This window comes from Eptatretus burgeri, chromosome 7 (assembly GCF_056783735.1).
Source record: "Eptatretus burgeri isolate ZD-2024b chromosome 7, Ebu_testis_v1, whole genome shotgun sequence".
Taxonomy (NCBI): domain Eukaryota; kingdom Metazoa; phylum Chordata; class Myxini; order Myxiniformes; family Myxinidae; genus Eptatretus; species Eptatretus burgeri.
Genome location: NC_140967.1, coordinates 37,762,501 through 37,785,892, shown reverse-complemented (window position 1 = coordinate 37,785,892; position 23,392 = coordinate 37,762,501). Strand labels below are relative to the sequence as shown.

The following is a 23,392-nucleotide window of genomic DNA, read 5'->3' as shown; positions in this document are numbered from 1 at the left end:
AGATATTGAAGGAAGGTTGGGTGACGTTTTGTCAAGTCATGGCAGGAGGACTTTGATTGGGGTATACATGTAGGAGTAAATTATATTCGAAAGTTTACTCAGTGGATTTGAAAAATAGGTGCAGCACATTTGGTGTACGACTCAAAGAAAAAGGTTGTGATGTAATTTTTTCCGGTATTTGTCCAAGAAGAGGAATGGGAACAAAATGTCCCCAAGTAGAGCGATAGATGTGTACCTGTTGTTGAAGGAATGGTGCAGGCTGCAAGGCTTTGGGTTTCGGAAGCAATGTGAATCTTTTTGTGGTCAAAGAGTGTTTTTGGATTGCAAAATTAAACATGCTAAACAGAAGAGGGGCAGCAAGGTTTGCAGTGGGAATTGAGGAGGGAATGAAGTCTTTCTTCGGCTAGAGGGAAGGGGGAAGATGATAAAGGAAGGAAATGCAGCTGGTGATGGGATTGCTAAGTCCAGGTAGCAAAAAAATAATCACAGGTAGGAAAAAGTTTTCATAATAAAATGAAAGAGCTTAAAGGTAAAGTATACAGTGAGGAGTATATTATACTTGCAGTAAGCGAGAAATGGTTTAACAAGAGCGCGAATTGCTTTGCAATACGTCCCCTATCAGTTGCAATTAATATAATCGTTTATTTGGCCGGTGAGAATTTAGAAAAGCCTGTGGAAAGGGAATATAATTGATTAGAGGAGATTTTCATTTGTCAGGGATATATTTGCTCTGGGAACAAGGAAAGAGAAGAGGAGGATTTTATAGATCTGGTTCAGGATTGCTTTTAAGTCAGTTTGTAGAAAAGCCCACAATGGGGGGCACGCAAGATGAAACTTTATTTTAAAGTAACAATCCCAACATGGTGGAGGAGCTGGAGGAAGGAGAGTATTCAGGGCGAGTAACCATAATCTTGTTTGTGCAACGATACTTTTGAGAGTTGGAGTTTGTGATAGTTGAGTCAGGCTGTTAGATTTCAAGAAGGCAATGTTTGAAGGTACGAGAAGATAGGTAGATGCTATAGATTGTCAGAAGCTAACGAGAGGGCAGCCTGAATCAGAGAAATGGGAAAGCTTCAAGGAGCAAAGTTGTAGGGTGTAGAGTAGGTATATTCCAGTGAGGTGTAAAGGTAGAAGCAGAAAGAGACCAGGGTGGTTTAGCGGAGAGGTAAGGATTGCTATTGATTACAAGTAAGGGCATTGATCCATTATAAAGTAATGTAAGTGGAGTTTGACTCGTATCAAGAAAGTAACAAACAGAGGCGAGTTGAGAAAATAACTCTGCAAGCCAAAAGAGAGTATGAGAAGGACATGGCTAAGAATATTAAACATAATAACAAGGCTTTCTTTAAGTATATCAGGGGAAAAGAACAGGTTTGGACTCGTGTGGGCCCATTGAGGAATAGCACCGGGAGAGTGGTTAGTGATGAAAGTGAGATGGCAGGCTTATTAAACAGGTATTTTGCTTCAACTTTTACACAAGAACACTCAGGAGAATTGCCAATAGCTGAGAGTATCTATCAAGGAGGTGAGGAAGGGCTTTTACAGAAGATCCAAGTTGGAGTGGAGGATGTGAAGAAGTGGCGAGGAAAGTGAAGAATAGATTAGGCTTCGGGGCCAGATAATAGGCATCCAAGAATGTTGGGGGAAGTGGTTGAGCAGGGAAGCGAGATGTTAACGGATATCTTCAAAAGCTCACTGGAGTCAGGACAAGTACCGGAGGATTGGAGAGTAGCAAATGTAACACCAAGATTTAAGAAAGTTTGACTTCGGTTGTGCGGAAGGTGTTGGAGACATTACTTAGGGAATGGATAGGGAAACATTTGAATATGTTTTAACTAATTAAAGGTAGTCAGCACAGATTTACTAAAGGGAGGTCATGCTTAACAAATTAATTGGAGTTCTATGAAGCAATTTCTGACTGAGTTGATGAGGAAAGTGCAGTAGATGTGGAAGATCTAGACTTTTAGAAAGCATTTGATAAGGTAACACTTTTGAAGGCTGTTGACTCACGTGAGGGATTGTGGAGTAGCTAACTCGATTGGAAACTGGCTTAGTGATAGGAAACAAAGAGTGGCTGTGGACGGATGTTCTGCTGGGAGGATGCAAGTAGTGGGGTACCTCAATGATCAGTGCTCGGACCATTATTATTCATTATTCACATCAACGATTGAGATAGTGGGGTGAAGTCAGCTTTCCAAATTTGCGGATGAAACTAAGCTTGGAGGTAAGGTAGACAGCAGAGAAGGGAGTGATCAGATTCAGGAAAGTATAGATACCTTTATAAATTGGGCAAAAGATTGGCAGATTTAGCTTAACTCGGGGAAAATGTAAAGTGGTGCGGTTGGGTGACAATCGAGACAAGATCCCGTGTCTGTGTGTCTTTTGCATCTCCTTCCAAACCACTGGTCACGAAGTTTATAATGCCACCATTTAATCACCAAGGACTGAGGCAGTGCAAGTTCAAGAAAAATGTAACTTCAACAAAACCATTTTCAATATTCACATCCACAAATGCCCAGACTTGGCAAGCAGGAACTCTGCTTCACATGGATTGATGACAAGTTGTGAGACAATGCTGATTGGCTGTGCGAGGCTCGGTGCATATGATTGGCTTCTTGCAAGCGATGTCAACACACCTTTCTTGTACCTGTTCTCACATTCTTGGAATTCTAAAATGAAATTACAGCTACAACCGAGAAGGGCACTCGGTAGAGCGTATACCTCTGCCACGTAATGCCTGATCCACAAGAACATATTGGGCCCAATACATTTTTGAAATATCATGCTATACAGTACTGTACTGTATCGTTTTTTTGGCCATATCTCTCAATGGTGAAGAATCGCTTAAAAAAATTTAATAATTCTCGTATCCGGATCCAGATTCAGATCTTCACCAAAATCGAATCAATTCGTCTTTGTCACACACACACACACACAACGTGTCCACCAAGTTTTGTCCGAATCCATCCACTACTTTTTGGGAAATCGTGCTACATTGTTGCGAATCTGGAAGCCATGAGCACTCAACATACTTGTCCTATATAACAGTTATATCGGTGTTTGTTTTTAGTTAGGGTCCCCGTCCCGTGTCTAATGGGTAATTAAATGTACATGCGCTGCGAAGTTACTTTGATAGTCTGGGTTTTCTTTTATTTTTACAACATCAACTACAACAATGCCAGCATCACCCTCACCTTCATCTCGCTCTGGCCGACGCCATGGTGGGCAGAGTTCAAGGAGGAGCCTCGCGGCGGCCCTTGACCAATCAGCGTGTTATGAGTGAGGTGGCCGCCACTCAGCAAATCATACCCCGCGACGGTGAGAAAGGGGTCTGCATGACGTCACCACGCCCCCGGGCCAATCGACGGACTTGCCGCTCGTTTTGGCCAATGACAGGGCGACGAGCGATTCTGCACGCCAAATCGGTCCAGTGAGAGAGAGCGGGGAGGGCGGAAGCGTCCCCTCCCCCCCTGGGAAGGGTGAATAAGGTTGCGGCACGATCGGACGAGGAGACATCCTTCCTCCCCAAGAACCGCAAGTCGGTTGCGCGCCGTCTCCCTGTCGGTGAACTCGAGAGTTTTTGAGATAGTTGATGACCATCGAGCAGGCAAGGTTGTGGTCAATCTGACGGGCAGGTTGAACAAGTGTGGAGTTATCAGCCCTCGCTTTGACGTTCAACTCAAAGACTTTGAGAAGTGGCCGAGAAACCTCCTGCCTTCTGGACAGTTTGGGATACAGAGGAGAGTTTTGGTTTCTGGGACGAGCGCTGTAGGGAGCTCTGGACTCTATCATCGCAACTCGACGCTGGCCTGGTTTGCCCATGTTAGCCGAACCACACGAGGTGGACATGTCCTTCTAGGTGTGTGTGTGTGTGTGTGTGTGTGTGTGTGTGTGTGTGTGTGTGTGTGTGTGTGTGTGTGTGTGTGTGTGTGTGTGTGTGTGTGTGTGTGTGTGTGTGTCGGTGAGCCCGTCTGTAAGTAGGAATTTTTCAAGTGCTCTTTGCTGTACATACTTGCATCTCATTAGTCGTGATAACTCTGCTTCTTGCATGCTCCCCCCTTTCCCCCATTATAAATAAATACATTTGTTAAATGTATTGGTTCGTTGCTGTGTTTCTTCGATTGGCTTAGCATGACGCGTGTTGGTGAATTACATCGGCTTTTGCCGCTGTAAATGTACATTTGGACCGACGGGACTTCAGCAACCATCCGCTCGGGTTGTGCACGGGTCGGTCACGCTAATGGCTCGACTCTTACGAGGGCCGTCGAGGGTGTGAATACTCGGTAACTCGCCACGTGCATCTCTTGGTATTTTGAAGATTGGCAAATAACCCTGCACCATGTGGTGGAATTATTGACGATTCACGGTCCGGTAAAGGACCCGTACCCTCGGAGTTTTCCGAAAGGTACGATCTAGATTGCGGGTGTTTGGTAGAGTCGACCCTACTGCTCCACCTAGCGGTCGTGCTCGTAACCGATACCCCGGTCCGCAACAATATATCATTTTTGGCCCTATCTCTCAATGGTGAAGAATCACTTTAAAAATTATAGTCGTCAGATCCGGATCTGGATCTTCACCAAAATCTAATCAGTTCGTCCTTATCACACACCCAATCTGTCCACCAAGTTTCAGCCGGATCCATCCACTTTTTGAGATATCCTGCGCACAGACAGACAAACAAACAAACAATAAAAACACGTCATGCAGAGCACGATACTTACAGAATCCACCCCCCTCTCCAAAGGTTGTCATGGATACATCAAATTGTCCATTTCATAAAGATTAAAATTCACAATCGTAATCAAAGTTCAGGTCAATCGGATGAAAAATTGATTATTTTTCAGATTGAAATCGATGATTTTAGAAGTTTGACCTTCAGCTGACCTTTGACCTTTTGGTTTCAAAAATAGTTTGTTTCCCAATTCAGTGATGGACTTTGCAAATCTTGTTCAAATTTCACGTTAATAGGATGTAAATTGACAATTTTTCAGTTGAAAATTGATGACTTTAGAAGTTTGACCTTGAGTTGACCTTTTGATTTCAAAAATATTTGGTTTCCCAAATTCAGTAATGTATGATGCAAATTTTGTTCAAATTTCAAGTCAATCGGATGAAAAATGATTTCAGAAATTTGACCTCAAGATGACCTTTGACCTCAAAATCAATATTCTTCTCAGTTGAGATTACCTCTACAGCTTGGTAAAGATTCACAACAATCAGTTTAGAATTGTGATCTGTAAGCGATAAACAGACAGACAGACAGACAAATAAAATCAAATTTCCAATATGCTTGAAAAATCTTCGATTTTGCAAGTAACAAACAGGCAGAGAGGGGTGAAAACATCACCTCCTTCACCTTCGGTGGCAGAAGTAACAATGCAACAAAAGTAGGCCTGGTGCCCATGGGCTTTCTCGTCACAAAAATATGAACGACAGCTTGCAAATGGTAGTCTTGGAGTGTGACGCAGGAGAAGGATCTGGGAGTGGTAAAATATGTGGGGATTAGGCAGACAGCATTCACACATGTGAATAATGTCATTACTATCATCACCCTCGTAGACCATGTTCTGAGTGTTAGTTCTGCGGAAGCAGTTTCTTGGCTCAGGTTACAATCCTGGGTAGGTCGTCACTCTGACACAGGAGGTCAGGGCAAGAACTTAGAATTTGGCCACGGTGTCAGCGATAGCTCACCTACTCTTCCCGAATGACACTGTGGGATCTTCAACATCCACCAACTAATGCTCGCAGACAGGATGCCCAGTATAATGTCCACCCAAGGGACAACACATTGATGCCTCTCCCTGACTGTGATATCTGGGCCGAGATTCAAACCCAGACTGGACAGTTCAGAGGCGAGTGTGCCTGCACACCTCGAGGCTATCCAGCCAGTACTTCAGTCAGATATTTTGCTAAAGCTAATAGGATTTTAGGTTGTATTCGTCAGGTGATAACTTACAAATCAAAAGAGGGAGTGCGAACACTATATAGGATTCAGTGAGGCCCCATCTAGAATATTGTGTGTAGTTTTGGTCACCCCAACTTGGGAAGGACATAGATCCTTCGAGAGGGTTCAGCAGAGAGTGTGGCGATTGATTCCAGAATTAGCTCGACTCAGCTATGAAGAAACGAAACTGTATACGTCACAAAGAAGGTGATTGGGAGCGGTTCTGTTGGATATATTTTCGATATTGAAGGGTATAGACAAAATAAATGCGGAAATTATATATTTTTTAGCGGAATAGATAGTGATCTGACCAGTTGCCATAGCTTGAGAGTGATGAAAATGAGAGTTGGAATGACGTTAAGGCAGCGGTCTTTCGCTCAGAGAATACGTAGTTAATGCATGGGATGGTCTCCCTGGAAAGGGAGATTGAGATGGTTTGGACATGTGCACAGGAGGGAAACGGAGTATATCGGGAGAAGGATGTTGAAGATGGAGCCGCCAGGCAGGAGGAGAAGAGGAAGGCCAAAGAAGAGGTTCATGGATGCGGTGAGGGCGGACATGCGGGTGGTTGGAGTGTCAATGGAAGATGTGGAGGATAGAGCGAAATGGAGACGGTTGGTCCGCTGTGGCGACCCCTAACGGGAGCAAGCCGAAAGAGGAAGAAGAAGATGGTCTCCCTGGAAAGGTAGTGGCTGCAGAAATGGTTCATACAGGTTTGAACTGGAATTAGATTGGTACCCATAAGCATTGCGGAGCCAGGGCGACATGGATATTGGAAAAAATGCACAGGCATTCTGTGTATGAGTTCCTTGTATTTTGTTGTATACCCTCTTACTTCCATGAGCCTTGATCTTGTATTGAAAGAATAGGTCCTTTGATATGTCTAACGAATGCCCATTTCAGCAGATGGTCACATTTCGAGCACAATTGATCTCACGCCGCATTACAATCTATAAGGTGAACTCATATCCTCGAGTTCAAACTACAGAAGGGTTCTGTTTCCCTCGTACCGATTGTGGAAACTTTCAGCACTCGGTTTGATTTCAAAAAGTTGCTTACAGAGTTTTGTTGTGTAGGGAAGTCTCAAGTTGTTGTCAGTCGTGCTCGCACTTTCATTATACATCCCTCGCACACTCTGAACCCTCCCACCCAGAAAAGCAAGTGCTGTCCTTCCATGGCCATTATGGGGGGTTTTTGGCTCTCCCTTAGTGCCGGACAGTCAAGATGCAAACGCCACATGTATTCCTGTCTCTGAACAGCAAGCCGCGTGGTTTTTCATCAATAACCGACTCGGTGTTCATTGAAATATAGACCATATCTTTCTGTCTCTGTGATTCCAAGTCACAGATTGTTAAATGCCTTCCTTCTGACCACTCTACGTCTCTCAGGACTGTAAATATTTATTGTAGTTACTACACGGGCCAGTTAACCGATAAGTTTCGTTTAGCCTCCCTCTTTCATCTCACCGTGACGTGCGGAGGACTCTCTTGAAGACCGATTCTTTAATGTTATTATACATCTCCTTTCAAGTAATGGAGCCCATGTATTTCTGTTCTTGCCCTTAAATGGTTGAGCTGTGTTCAATGAGATTTTCCAGGAAACTCCAACCATTCAGTCACAGTAACATTTATGGAGCTTTCTCTCCTCGCAATGTAAGTGATATGGTTGAAATTTTCCATGATAATAGGCTTGCAGACTTCTTTTCGGCCGGCGCTCAAGAAAGAACTCGTCTCGACGGCTCTCGTTTCTTTCGATGTCACAATTAAATGATTGGGTGAAACGATATTCTTGGTGAAATTTTCCTGGAGGATCCCGTGAGTCGAAGGACCATTAATGGCCATCTCATTTGAAAATCTGAGGCTGTTTTATCATTCCCCTTTAAAGCTTGATAGGTCGGATATGATTGTGAGAATTAGGTGCTCAACAAGCGGGTGGCCCAGATAGCTCAGATGGCAGAGCACTGGTCCGGTTCACCAAAGGACCGGGGTTTGAATCCTGGTCTGGGCGTGTAATTTCCCCCAGATTTACATATTAAGTTTGTTTCCCTGTTCATTTATAATTGTATTACTACACCCTCTGATGGTGAATAACAGCAGTCATGGAATTGTTCCCCCACAGGGGGGAAGACCCTCTTGTAGATAGGCTGTTGGTGCTCCCATGGTTGGCAGTGAGTGTCCTGGAAGGAGAGTGGCATCTCTATATGTGGGATAATTGTGTTCTTAGCTTGTGGGTCCAGAGAGCTCAGATGGCAGAACACTGGTATGGTTCACCAGAATACCTGGGTTTGATTCCTGGTCTGTGTGTGTATTTTCCCTTCATATAGATATTAAGTTTGTTTCTATATATATATATATATATATATATATATATATATATATATATATATATATATATATATATATATATATATATATATATATATATATATATATATATATATATATATATATGTTATTCAACAGGATGGTGCATAACTGGAGCAATTACTTTTGAGTTGTCTCATCTGGGTTTGATTCCTGACATGACTGTAAACTGTTGAACTCATGCTTCACAAGCAGGGATTGCATCACTGTGGGAAGATGGAAGTCTGTCTCTCAGGTGGAAGTTTAGCCCGGTGTCTCGTTAGCTAAGAGTTGGTAGGGGACAATGATCACACGGTGTCTTTGACGAGGGCTATAGAAGCCATCGCCGGCACTGAACAAATTACAAATGCCTGCCACCTTCACTCAAACATCAGTCCTGGCAAGCGAGATCCTGAAAGCCTAAATTGAACCAAAGATGTTTTCCCCGCCAGCACCACAAGGAGGTGGGAATAACTGGAGCAGACATTGTGCATTCTCGGTAAAGACAAATATTTAAGACCGATTGTCTGCAGAACTCATCCATTCATTTGCATCAGAATCGATTGGAAAAACTAACTAAAAATTTTTTTTAACAAAGATGAATTTGTGCATTCTCTCTTTTTGTAGGATACAAATCGAGATTTTTTTTTTTAATCGCTTGTGTTTGCTTATTAGAACATTTGGCACTAATAATAAGAGTAATAACTTGCTGCATTTGTCGTCGTATGCCTGGTGTTGGCCTCATGGTTGGAGTGGTGGGATTGGGATCCGAGGATCCTGATTTCAAATTTAACTCGGCTGTTGAATTAATACCAGGTGGGGTTGACTCTGCCTGTCATCCTTCCAAGATTGGAAAAATGAGTGCCAGCTTGCTGGTATACTGTGTCGGAGAGGTGACCCATCCAGGATTGTGCCCAATAGCCAAGGAGACTGCTTAGGCAGCACCAACGCTCTGCACAGTGTGGTCCCAATGGTTGGATTGATTTGTCGTCTCTGCACCTCAATATTTAATGAATAAGAAAGATAGACCCATAATTAAGTAATAGGTGTGACGACTTGGTGGTTTTCTTTTTTCATGGTATTTAAATCCAATTATGGTATTTAATAACCACCCCCCCCCCCCCGATACACCCCATTCTGTACCTCTCCTCTTTAAAATGGCTAAACTTATGGCAGTTCCTGGGTGGTTTTCCTTTTGGGTCTTGGAATGAATCGACATTGACGACTCGTCAGCTCAATACCGTCGGAACACGTCGTGGTTTTTGGTGTGAAAAACCTTCTTTGCAGCTCCAGTAAGTAATAGACCGTTGTATCTGAATCCCAATTGGGCACACATAAAGGTGAAAGGTGTACTGATGTGCCAGTGCTATCTCACGATACCCTTTTGTAAACACAGAACCTCTGGGTTATTTGCTTCACAGCACCATCCCACCAATTTCAGTTATTCAAAACAATTTCACTTAAAATGAAAACTTCTTAATCAAACAATGTTTGTTTCACTAATTTTGTTTGATTTCATCGTGCTGTGCTGTTTCAGCCATTTGCTCTCCACGCTGTCAGAATGGTGGTCGCTGCATCCGACAACAGGTTTGCCTGTGCAAGGTCGGAACGAGAGGCTCGTACTGCCAAGAGAAGACCACACAATCGCCCTCTGCACCTGTAGCTGCATCTCGATCTATCCGCTCAGGAAGAACACACATGATGTTGACTCTAAAGCACCAGTCTTCTGTGCATAGGGTTTCTCACCAAAGGCCGCCACAGTGAGTCGATTTCTTCCTGCAAAACATCTCGCATCTGGTACACCCGTGACGGGATTTGATTCCAACTTCAATCCGAATTGTGAAAGCAACCTTAAATTCCAGTGAAGCTCCTCTTGGAGCCCATTCCCCTCCCCTTGACAATTTTGGGACAGAATTTATAGTAACAGTTTTAAATTTTAAGAACCATAACAAGGAATAAAAATGCTGTAAAGTCCCCCGGATAAGTTCTGGCAGTTACGCAACACTTCCTTGGAAACTTTAATTGAGCCAGGTTTGACTCCACTTCCCAAGTGCCGACATTGGACGAAGCACCATTTTGTGCTCAAATGTCATTTAAGCGAACGTGGTTCGCCATTTTTTGGTCCGTCTCACTGCACAAATGAAACGAGACAGGTGGTACATGACGTCTCTGCTTGTCTGGCTTGCTGCACATCTGGCAGGAATTATTTTGGCCGCAGGTACTCGAGTCGTTTGGTGGTGGCGTGGATAACCTCTTGTTGCGTTTCGCTCACATCGCGTGCCTTCGGGTCCCATGGTTGCTCGGTGGAAATTTCCTCACCTTGTGACAAGGTGGCATACCTACCCAGGATTAGTTGTTCGCCACAAAATCACTCGCGACTTGTCGTAGACGCCCGATCGCTCTGAAAAGAGTGCAATGGCATCCAACGCCCTCTCTCCGCTGTTCCTTCTGTCCTGTTGCATCCCGATCCGTTCAGTGTCCTCTTACTCGCTCTTCCATGAGCCTCGACTATGGATACAAAAAAAAACCCACCACCGACCATTTGAACCGTGTACCTATAGCTTGATACTGCAGACCATTGAGGGTATTTCTCACCAGAGAATTCTACTAAGCAAACCTAATACAAAGGTAAAAATCTGCCATGAGTTTGTTGAATTAGAACACTTGCGCGCGCGCGCGCGCACACGCACACGCACACGCACACGCACACGCACACGCACACGCACACGCACACGCACACGCACACGCACACGCACACGCACACACACACACACACACACACACACACACACACACACACACACACACACACACACACACGGGCGATTTCATTAATTTTTTTTTACCAATAAAGGAATGATTGTTTTGTTTTTGCCCTTGCATTCCTCAGTCTGTCTGTACTTTTCATTTTCAATGTTTGTGTCTATAAGTATGCTTCAAACGGTTGTTTATCTTTACGTGTGGAACATTAATTTTGAGTGGTACAAAGGATTATCCGTTTCCATGCCGCTCTTTTTCACTGTTGTATCTTTTTGGTTTTTTTTGTCCTTTTGGATAAAGTCATAACAAATCCATTATTAGTAGTGTGTACATTGATTGACACAACACCGGCTTGTTCTCTTTTTTTGCTGTTTTATACTTCTGTGTTTTTGCACATGTAGTGGTATACAAAAGGAAATACGTTCGGACGTACAAGGCAAATTATCACAGCACTTGGGATTCAAATCTATCCATCCATCCATTGGGACCATACTCTGTGCAGAGCGTTGGTGCTGCCTAAGCAGTCTCCTTAGCTCTTGGGCACAATCCTGGACGGGTCGCCACTCCGACACAGGATACCAGCAAGCTGGCACTCAATTTGCCGACCTCGGAAGGATGACTGGCAGAGTCAACCCCACCTGGTATTGATTCACCAGATGGGTGGGATTTGAACTCAGGATCCTAGGATCCCAAGCCCACCACCCTAACCAGTAAGCCAACACCAGGCAGATCGAAATCTATGCTCCGTACAATGTTGCAAGTGAAGCGGTTATTTTAGCTTAATTGTGAAACCATCACATTTTAAAGTAGAAGGGTACTCTGCAGAGTGCAAACCTCCACCCAGATCTGGATCTGGATTCAGATCTTCACCAAAATGGAATCAATTGGTCCTTGTTACACACCCAACCTGTTCACCCAGTTTCATCCAAATCTGTCTGCAACTTTTTGAGATATTGTGTTGTATATCGGTTTTGGGCCAGTCTGACAACGGTGAAGAATCGCTTCAGGATTCTAGGATTCGGATTTTCACCAAAATCTAATCAATTCGTCCTTGTCTGACACCCAACGTGCCCACCAAATTTCATCTGAATCCGTCTGCAACTGTTTGAGATATAATACACACAAGCAAACAAACAAACAGACAGACAGGGGTAAAACATAACCTCCATCCACCTTCGGTGGGCGGAGGTGACGAGAACGGCACTCAGTAGAGTGCACACCTCCGCTCGGCTGAACAGTTTATGTTTTGCATCCCATTGATAGGCCGGATCTGAATCCAGACCTGAACCAAAATCGAATCGCCTTATTCTTGTTGCTTCCCCAACTCATCCACCTTGTTTTGTCCAAATCCATTCCATCCATTACTTAACTGACTATAAATAGTCATTCTGGTGTTTCCTAGGAGGGAGAGGGATCAATGTTTGTGTGTGCCATCTCTCGGATGGACGTAAATACAAAGGACCCGTCTTCCAGCACTGGTTGTTGGTCGACCTTACTGATCCCACTATGTCTTTCCCAAAGCGTGGACGAGTTATCGCCGCCATCTTGAACAAATTCCAAATTCCTACCCTGACTGGCTGTTTTAATAAAGGCAATGGCAAGCCACCAAGTGTATCCACTTGCCAGGGAGAGATTATTTATTTATTTTTGAATTTTGCCTGTCATTTTATGTTTTACAATAAAAGCATTTTCCTGTTTCGAAAGAATGAAGTCCCGTATTGCATGTAAGTAATGCATGTGAAATGACGCAATGTGTTAAACAAATGACGCAGCTGATATTCCGTCAGGGTGTCAGGCTGCTCGTGCATTCGTTCATCGTTGGCCACATTATCCGTGTCCGTGTGCAGTGCACGTTCCCCTCAAGCTCTACCTCTGTCCAGGACTGTTCAACATGGTTCTTCATTGCCTCACCTCATGAAACTCAAATATGGAACTCACCAGGGGACAGGAAGAAGTTTTCCAGCGAAGCAAGATGTCAGCACTAAAGGTTGGTGTTTATGCTTTAAAAAAAAAAATGTTTCCATGTAAATACATACCACCAGCTATTGTATTAACTCTCATTCTATCCTTTTTTTAAAAAAAAAATGAAAGCAATGCTTTAGTGTCTTTAAAGAGCAAAGCAGCGGCCTTGCGGCAATGGTGAAAGCATGGTACTCGTAGAATTGCGGGAGTCTGTCAAACGTCATCATGTTTATGTTATCGGATCATGTTGACGCAAGCTCACATGAAACGTCCAATTGTGGGTGCAGTCTGAAATATTATGTTCGGTTGCATGATCACAACTTCCTTTACATTGATAAACACAGCATCACTGAATACTCCACAGCACATCTAAAATTACATCCATCATAAAGGGCCTTTACAATGTACTGTGTATCAAATGAATCACAATGGATTATTGGGGGGAAAATACAGTGCTGTCGTGTCTATATTTTATGACTAGCATAAGAAGAAAAAAAAATGTTTGTCGATGAGTGTATGGATTGAATTTAATAACGGTTAAGTCAAGTCAGCGAAAATGTTATCACAACTGCCACAGGTCAAGTACATCAAGGCTTGTGTACAATAAAAGGATAAACAAGTGACGATAAATGGGGACATTAAGGCTTGGAGACAAATAACGGAATATTTTGGTGAGATCAAAAGTAAAATCATTGCAGAATAAAATTCAAGCAAATAACAAATCGGTGGAGGAACAACACATCAGAAAAGGTGAGGATATCGAACAATTCGAAGAAAATGGAAAATAAGTAGTGAATTTGTGTACATACCTGGAAAAAAAAATCTGTACATTTTTGTCCGAGACCGTGCCCTTCTTCTCCAAAAATTAATGCATCCCAAGAATGTAGCAGCTGAGACGAGAAAAAGGTAGTGGCCTGATAGAGCTCCACCAAGTGCACAGAGTGACAACTGTACGGTTGGCTGAGAATGTGAAATGTCGAACAGACTACCGAATCCAATTGATACGCAAACGCGAAGAAAGCAAGTCAGAAAAGGTATCCCAAACTCACCTTGCAAAAATATTTCCAAAGACAGGTGTGAATAGAAGGTGTCACATATGAAACTGAAATGGCAACAAATACAGCCCAATGATTGCAAAAAAGACAAAAGAAGAATATGCTGTCTTTATACAAAATACCAACAGATGTACATCGATAACTGGGAGAACAATAAAAGAGCAGGAATATCTCAAACAGAGTTGGACAGATTTGGCAAAGACAAAGAAGGCTAATTGGAATGACGAAGAATTCAGCTAAACTGGGATGGAGAACAAATGATATTAAATGCCCAAGACCAAGGACACGACGCCAATGGCTTTAAGAAAATGGTGGGACTGAGTCAATCGGACAGGTGTAGGTTCTGTAAGGTAAAACAGAAAGTGCGAGCCACCTCCTATCAGGATGTAAAAAATAAAAACTAATGTCAGAACAGCTGTACACCCAAAGGCACAACAAAGTATGTTGAGTAATCCACTGGCACATCCACAAAAAATTCAATATCCATAAATAATAACCAAAAGCAATCGTTGAAAACAAGGAAGTAATGCTCACTTACACCCTGATGATCCCATCGCGCATGGACAGGAAGCAAAGCATTACGACCGGCCATAGTAGTTTGGTACAAAAAGTAAATTGAGGTGTTGATACCCAGCAATTGTGAAGACATTGTGAATTGAGGTGTCAATACGCCGTGATTTTGGCCTACATGCAGAAATGAAGCAAATTACAAAATACAAAGATCTCAAAAATGAAGTCAAAAATATCTTTGAAGCTGAAGAAATGCCAAAATTGTGCCAGTGATAGTTGGGAATGATAAAGAGAGGGGGGGTGGGGCGGAGAGTGAGGAAGTGGAGGGGAAAAGAGAAAGGAGAGAAGGGGAGCAAGGAGAGAGGGGGAGCGAGGAGAGAGGGGAAGCGAGGAGGGTGGGAAAGTGAGAATGGTGGGGGAAGGGAAGGCAGCATGAGGTGAGATGAAGGGAAGGCAGACATGCAGTGGAGCATTAATTACCATTCATACTGTCTCATCAAAATGATTCTGCTTAGAATAACAGTGAAGATTGAAATAAAATAATGTCTGAAATCCATTTTCTACCAGTCATATATAAATACCACCCACAAACAAACACTTTCCAGACATGTCCAGAGACAAACATGCACACATCTAGAGACAAATAGACATGGCCCAGACAGGTCTGGAGACAAACACTATCCAGGGATAAACAATGCCTGGAGACAAGCACCATCCGGAGACAACATGGACACGTAAAGAGCCAAACAGACATGGCCCAGACAGGTCCAGAAATAAACAATGCCTGGACACAAATTCTGTCCGGACACAAACACCATCCGGACAAGTCCAGAGACAAACACCGTCCAGACATAATCACTGCAGAGAGATAAATATAGATATTAGCACAGAGAAAATGTTATGCTTTCTCAAAAACACACACACACACACACACACACACATTTTAATTCACATTAAAGTGTCATCATCATTTCATCATTTATGATCATCAGGTCAGGTCAGGTATGGGAGTATGTGCCAGAACAGCACATCGCTGCGTCCACTTTCCACCGGTACTCCAAGGGCCTCCGTCTGGCCATCCCCCAGGCAGATGCCTGGCCCATCCCCATCTCCTTGAGATGCCGGTCAACCTGCTGCAACCACGAGGAACCTTGTTGACCCTTTGGCCTCCTCCACTCATGAGGCTCCCTCACTGAGAGAATATAGTGAGCAGGATCAGCTTCAGGAAAACGAGAGCCCACCACCTTTCATTCTAACTGCAGCACACTGAGGGACGGGCTTGGAGGAACACACACACTGACACACAAGCCTGATGTTGTTCTAGTGGTTAGGGAGGCTGGCTTTGGATCTTTGGGTCCTGAGTTCAAGCCCAATTTTCCACTGAATTAACACCAGGTGGGGTTGATTCAGCCTATCATCCTTCTGAGCTCAGCAAATGAGTACCAGTGTACTGGTAGAGGGGCACATCATCAGTGGCACAGCTGTGCTTACAAGAGATGATAGCTACTTAGCAGCCATGCTGTCATATGCAAAAACAGAACACTCTCTCTCTCTCACACACACACACACACACACACACACACACACACACACACACACACACACACACACACACACACACACACACACACACACACACACACACACACACACACACACACACACGTAATGAAGACAGCTCTTTGACTCGATTAAATACTCTGACTCGACTCGAGACAGCTCGATATGAATAAAAAAAAAATTGGAAAATGACATGCAGTATGTCAATCAACACTCTTCTTGATTTCTGCCTGCTTAGTGTGATGCTAAAGCACATGTTGATGCACTGGTTGATCTCACACATGAACCCTGTGAAGCACAAGGGAACAAGTGAGAAGGGGAACGTCCTGCACCTTATCGTCGAGGAGATGTCGTGTGAGCGAGAACATGTCTTACTTTGTGAAGGGGGAAAGTCCACCTCAACAAGTAAGAGATTGTGATAAATAGTTTGTTTTCTTTTTTTGTGGAAGATCAGAAGCTCGAGAGAACTTAAAAAAGAAAAATTCATCGGAGAGGGCAACTTTATGGGGAAAGAGCTTGTTTCCTCCTTGAGAATGATTGTTTTGAGATTTAAAGATGGACAACGAGAAGTATGTATGTGGTTAATCTGCAGGTACCATAGATAGGAAAGGTCTCCTGGAAGAAATATGAATTGTCGGAAAAGAAAATGATGGAGACAAAAGTAAAATAAACAAATCATCTGGAATAACCTCATAAAGGTTCGCTTGAAGAGGAGATTGAGACAAAAATATGAAGGATAGTGGAAACAATGTCAATAGACATATAGTATGTGCATGATCGAGTACATCCTACAAATGGTGCTGTCTTGCTTTGCTCGTTCGTCTGTGGGATATTCCAGTGAGGGTCTGAAACACCAGATGCAAGCACTGAATGTCTGAAGCAATTCCCTTGGCTGCAGACCAAGGCAGGAGTGTGATTCCAATAGCAGTAATTTGTCACCCAGACAATGGAATGCGCCTGGCTGTGGTGGCTTCTTGGATACAGAAGCAGAGTCTCTGCGGTTCGGCTTATTTGCAGGTTGTCTGCAAAGGGCTGCTGATGAATGACTTGGTAAACCGTGATGCACTAATTCTGGAATTGCTCAATGTGACTCGTCTGGGTTGCACATATATATATATATATATATATATATATATATATATATATATATATATATATATATATATATATATATATATATATATATACTTTTTTTTTTAACTTTCTTGCAATAAAAGGTGGAAATATCTGGAAGAAACCTGCACAGGTATAATGTAAAATTTAGTGCTCTGTTATTGAATGAAATATTCTGATTTTTTTTAATATATTTATTTTTTTCATCATGCAGCTGCAAGTTTTGGAATGTTTGGAAAAACAACACCAGGTTCCAAAGAACGCGGAGGCCCAAATTTGAGGTTTTTCTATTGGCAATCTCATTTCCTCTCAAAAATTGGATTCCTATACACGTGCTATTCACTCCACACAAGCATTTCTGTTTGTGTCTGCCAAATTATGTTCTGGATTCAGGAACTTTGGGGGAATTGTTGAAAAAATATATCCATTTTGGTTGAAAATATAGATTCAGTATGAAAGGATATTCTATACTGCATATATCAACAATAACAGAGACATGCCAAAGCTTTTCGGTCTGCTCTCTTCAGGGAAAGAATGTGAACAGGATTAAATAGGAACAGAATACATGTTGTATAGACAGAGTAATAAGCTCATTGCTCATTGGTTGATACAGGAGGAACCCAGTAGGATAAGAGGATGGATCACGTGTCAACGATTCACCAATAGTTGTGATACGATGCCTGTCCACTGAGTTAACATGGTCAAAACAGATACAATGTACGCACAAATTCCTTTTGTACACAAATTATAGGGTCTTGATAAATGTTGTCTCCATTGTGCCAAAGTGTGAGATGCTGCGTCCCTTGCTCAAGGTTCGGAACCAGCTTACATCATATTGCTCTGTGCACTAAGGATTGCTCAGAAGATGAGATACAATAGCCGAAGCGCAGGGAACGGCAGCCATACTTTGTACATTCCCACTGTTCATAGTGGTTGTCTTTGACCAATTGATAAATGTTGTCAGAAAGTCAAATGACGTGCTATTTGATGCGTTCCGCCAATCACAAAGATGTATGGCCCACATACTGATCAGCTCCACGTCGGCACTTAAACTCGTAAACAACATTGCTGGATTGAACGGTAGGCAGAACATCCTCACGGATTGACTGAATCAGCCTGCGAGTGGTGAAAATTACTCGCGGTTCAACAGCATAGTAGGAATTGTACACAGTCTGCTTAATTTGATTCTTGAAACATGAACACACTTTTCCTTTCCAGTGTATACGCAGGTACACCGGACATCCATCAGGTCCAACTGTTTTTTTTCTTTTGATGGTCTCAAGAACTTGTGCATCTGTTCATGATTGTTCAAGATATATATTATCAAGGAGGATTGTCCTTATGGCCAAGACTTCATTAAGGAGTTTGCTTGCTGAGCAATTCTTCATACATATACTAGAGGCCTGCCAGACAGACAGCTATCTGTCTGCGTGGAGGTGAATGCCACCTTCTCTAATGTTGGAGACTATTTTGTGTCTGCCTTGATGTCCTTTCATTATATCCGTTTGTTGACAAACAAATCTCTGCTGAGCTTCTCTGTTTTGTGCTCCACATTCATTTCAATCCGTCACAGAAAAACGTGCTCTTCTTATTGCCCTATATTCTCTCGATTCCTTCTTAATCGCGCTTCCTTCTTTCTTTTTTTCCTCTGTCTCGAGAAGTCGCCCTTTTCGCATTAAAAATGCAGCTTTTCTGAAAAAGACCTTTTAAAAATATAATTTTAGTCAATGAAACAATGATGAAACGCATTTAAAATTGAGATTGTATGTCAATGACGTGGCGAACAACGCCTATAATCGTAACGTCATGGCGTAAGGTCCATGTTAATGGCGTGATAAAAAGTGGTGTGATAGCGCCGCAACAATTTGCATAACATTCACAGAACTGCGAATGCAGATTTTCATCATTGGTAAATATAATGTTCTTTCACACCAGGAAAATGTTGTTCCTTTCACACGGTCTCTAATCAAACTCCATACTGCCAGAGCACGTCAACCACAATTTGCCTTCCTCCCTTCTCCCCTTCATTCCTTCACACGATCTCCCTTGTACCAGAACACAATAGCAAATGTACAAAATTTACAATGTTTATTACTAATTGCGAATATTTATTTGTTTAATAATGTATATGAATGTTTTCCTGACTGGTGTTGGCTTAATGGTTAGGGTGGTGGGCTTTGGGATTCTAGGATTCTGAGTTCAAATCCCACTTGGCTGTTGAATTAATACCAAGTGGGGTTGACTCTGCCTGTCATCCTTCCGAGGTTGGTAAAATGAGTGCCAACTTGCTGGTATACTGTGTCGGATTGGCTACACGTCCAGGATTGTGTCCAAGAGCCAAGGAGACTGCTTAGGCAGCACCAACACTCTGCACTGAGTATCGTCCCAATGGATGGATGGATACTTTAATGTTTTTATGTTATTATTACAGTATATATATATATATATATATATATATATATATATATATATATATATATATATATATATATATATATATATATATATATATATATATATATATATATATATATATATTACGTTTGTGCAGTAGCGCATCTCCCCAGCGAAATTAGTGTGCGGCATAAAGTGTACGCCAATAGCACAATAAAAATACAGTGATCGCATTTTCATGAAATTGAGCAAAATAATTTGCACCTGCACTCCTATTGCATGCCAGAAACTCAAATGATTGTCATGTTCTTTAACGTCCGAATGAAATTTCTGATCATGCAATCCATTTCGTGTGAATGGAATTCATGATTACGGTCAACATACTGCTTTATTATGATTGATATACTCGCAGAATAGCTTAGAGTGAGAGTCGGCAACATGTGGTTCTGGAGCCACATGCGGCTCTTTAAGGACTTGTTTGCAGCTCCTGACCCTAACAGATCAAATCCCCTTTTTTTCTCATTATCAATTTTCAGAAAAATCTTTCTGAGTGTTGTCAAAAGATGAGATAGAACTTGAGAACGTTGGCAATGATAAACAGGAAAATGCATCCGATTACTGACGAATTATGCAATACAACTTACACATTGTGCCCCATGCAAATTCCGCTCCATGATTATTTTGGCCACCTTGTCGGCAATAGCATGGCCTCGACCTGTTTCACAGCCTCAACTGGCAGCCTCAGTTTAGATTTTGAATGCCCCTTCCAAAAAGCTAGCGACGTCCTGATCCTCGCTGGGCAGGTAAGCGGGAATCCCAAAAATGAATGACGTGCCTAAATAACAAATGAAATATTATGTTGGTAATGTTTAATAACTCCCCCTTCAACAGATCATGCGTTTGATGTCACCGGAATGAGATTCTCACAGTAGTCTCAGAAACGAACAAATGTGTCTTTAATTTCTCAATATAATAGTTATGTACAGAAGGTAAGGGTGTGTGTGTGTGTGTGTGTGTGTGTGTGTGTGTGTGTGTGTGTGTGTGTGTGTGTGTGTGTGTGTGTGTGTGTGTGTGTGTGTGTGTGTGTGTGTGTGTGTGTGTGTGTGTGTGTGTGTGTGTGTGTGTGTGTGTTGAAGATGATATAGAGGTAGCACACTTATCTTTAAGCTGTCTATTCCGGGTTTAATTTCTGAGCCGACTATAAACTGTCTGATTGGTGCTTCACAGGAAGGGTATTGCATCACAGGTTGTGCCAACTCTTGGGTTGAACAGTAAGCTCGGTGTCCCAACTGTTGACATTATTTGTTTAGTTGGTGTCTTTCACGTTACATGATTTACAGTCCTTGAAACTCCTGGAAAAAAAAAATGAGAAAGCATTTTCTAGCACTGGAAGGTCCTGGAAAACTTGTTCAAGTCCTTGAAACTCCTGAAAAATCTCGAAAATTGCACAAATATACCTACTTTGCTGTGCGCCCTGGTCAGAATTGTTATTCAGCCGTTTTCTGAAGAGGACATCATCAATTTTAGCTCCCACCAGATTTACACCAACCAGCCAAAATGGTTTGTCATACTTTATGCATAAGTTGTGCAAATGTTTAAATGTTTACAGAAACTCCCGATTTTAAAGCAGAATTAAAAAAAAAACAATTTTAATCGCAGTTTGCAATACGTGTTCGTGTTCCATCAATCGTCCTTTTTTTGTTTTTTTCCAACTTCGGGCCTAATTCACCCCACCTACTTAAATCTACCTCCTCCTACCCCCTCACCTGTTATCCCCTCTCCTTGCCCCTCATCCTACCTCTGCTCTTGGCATCTCTTTGCTGTCTTCTGATTCAGTATCAGCTCCTCCTCTGGTGTCCCAATGTGTGTGGTGTTCTAACATCTGTGGCCTCCATTCTAACCGAACAGATATCTCACTCTCTCAATCAGTGCACTCCCCATCACCACAAATAAGCTCCTTCCTTCCTCTCAGCACACCTCCCAGGTCAGGTCAGGTATGGGAGCATGCACCAGAGCAGCGCATCGCTGCATCCACTTTCCGCCAGTACTCCAGGGGCCTCTGTCTGGCAATCCCTCAGGCAGATGCCTGGCCCATCCCCATCTCCTTGAGATGCTGAACAAACCCTCAAATATTGTACCTCCCCCTGCCCGCTCCCTTCTTCACCATACCTCCACAAAGTCTGATCCTCCCCCTCTGCCCACCTCTCCCATCGTCCTCCTGCACATTGGCCATGCCTGCTCTCATCGTCTCCCCTCCTTCTAAAAGCTTCGCTCTCACCCCTCCCTCTCAAAGCAACCTTCACACTCTTCCTCCTCCAAGCTTCCCTCTTACCTTTCTCAAAATCACCCTCTCACCCTTCTCCCTCCAATCTGCCCCCTCACTCCCCCTTACCAAAGTTCCGCCCCCCCTCACATCCATAAAGCTGCCTCCTTTCCCAACCCTCTCTCTTCCATCTCATCACTCCACCCCCAATTTTCAACTGCCCTCTTCCCCCTCTCTTATTACTCCCCACTGTGCCTCAACCCATCATCACTGGGACTTTTCTCCTCCTCATCCAGCCCTCTCCCCAGCTCTTCTGCAGTCCTCCACACTCTTTCAACAACACTCCTTCCCCCACCCTCCTTCCTCATCCTACCCTCCTCCTCTCCCCCCCCCCTGCACATAAAACATCCTCCCCTCCCTCTTCCTTAACAGTGTAGACCTCAAACATCTGAGGCCTTCGCTCAAACCTGACAGATCTTTCCAGACAGGTTGTCACTGACAAACCAGACATAATCTGCTTAACAGAAACTTTCCTCCTTAAAGACGTCTCTGACTCCTTAGTATCTCTCCCTGGTTATTCCCTCCTCTGGTATGACAGACCTGAGCCTCGTCCTGGCAGCGGAGTTGCTCGCTTCATCAAAGACTCTTTTCTGCACTCAACATGCACTGCCCTCTCTCCCCCACATACCCAGGAATACCTCTGGCTACGGCTTCCCCGACACTTCCACCTCATGTTCATATGTGTGTTGTACCGTCCACCAAACAGTGATGACTCCATTTACATCTCACTCTCTGAAAACATAGACCAACTTCGATTCTCTCATCCCACCTCTCTCTTCCTCATATGTGGTGACTCCAACCGTCATCATGCCAGTTGGTTGGGTGTGGGTACCTCTCTCACCTGCCATGGTACTTCAGCAAAAGACTTCTGCAACTCATTGGAACTGACACAATCTGTCAACTTCCTGACCCGGATCTCAACTTACGGTACTCCATCTCTTCTGGATCTGATTTTGACCAATTTCCCTGAAAATATCTGCTGTACTTCCTCCACTTAACTCGGTTCATCTGACTATATTTTTGTCAAAGTCATCATCTCTTTGGCTGTTATTAGAGGTCCACCTCAGCGCCGTCGAATCTGGCATTTCACTCAGGCGATTGGCAGGGACTTCAAGTAGCCATCAAACTTCTAGACTGGTCTCCCATCTCCACTTCCTCCAACATCAACTCATCCTGGGAATTCTTTCAAATAAGCTTTCTCTCTCATGCACAGATTTATCCCATCTCGTCTTCAGTTGCCCTACCCTTCCTCCTGCATATGGTAGACTGAAGCTTGTGATGAGGCAGTTGTCCTGAAACAACTTGGCTTTGCCTCATGGAAGGCTAATCCAACTGAAGGTAATCTCAGTTCCTTCCATAAAGCTCGGAGCAAATGTGTGTCGACCCTCAGGAGAGCCAGAAAACAACATCTTTCTCATATCAAGTCTGA

General features: G+C 43.2%; 1 protein-coding gene across 1 annotated transcript in view; it reads left to right on the top strand.

Annotated features, from left to right (window-relative positions):
• The window catches only part of LTBP1 (latent transforming growth factor beta binding protein 1), a 294,284-nt gene that overhangs the window by 38,144 nt on the left and 232,748 nt on the right, over positions 1-23,392 (top strand). The window contains exons 3-4 of the mRNA XM_085890321.1: positions 9,824-10,046; positions 12,894-13,033. Coding sequence (XP_085746447.1) covers positions 9,824-10,046; positions 12,894-13,033 — 363 coding nt within the window. The remainder of the gene's footprint in view (positions 1-9,823; positions 10,047-12,893; positions 13,034-23,392) is intronic.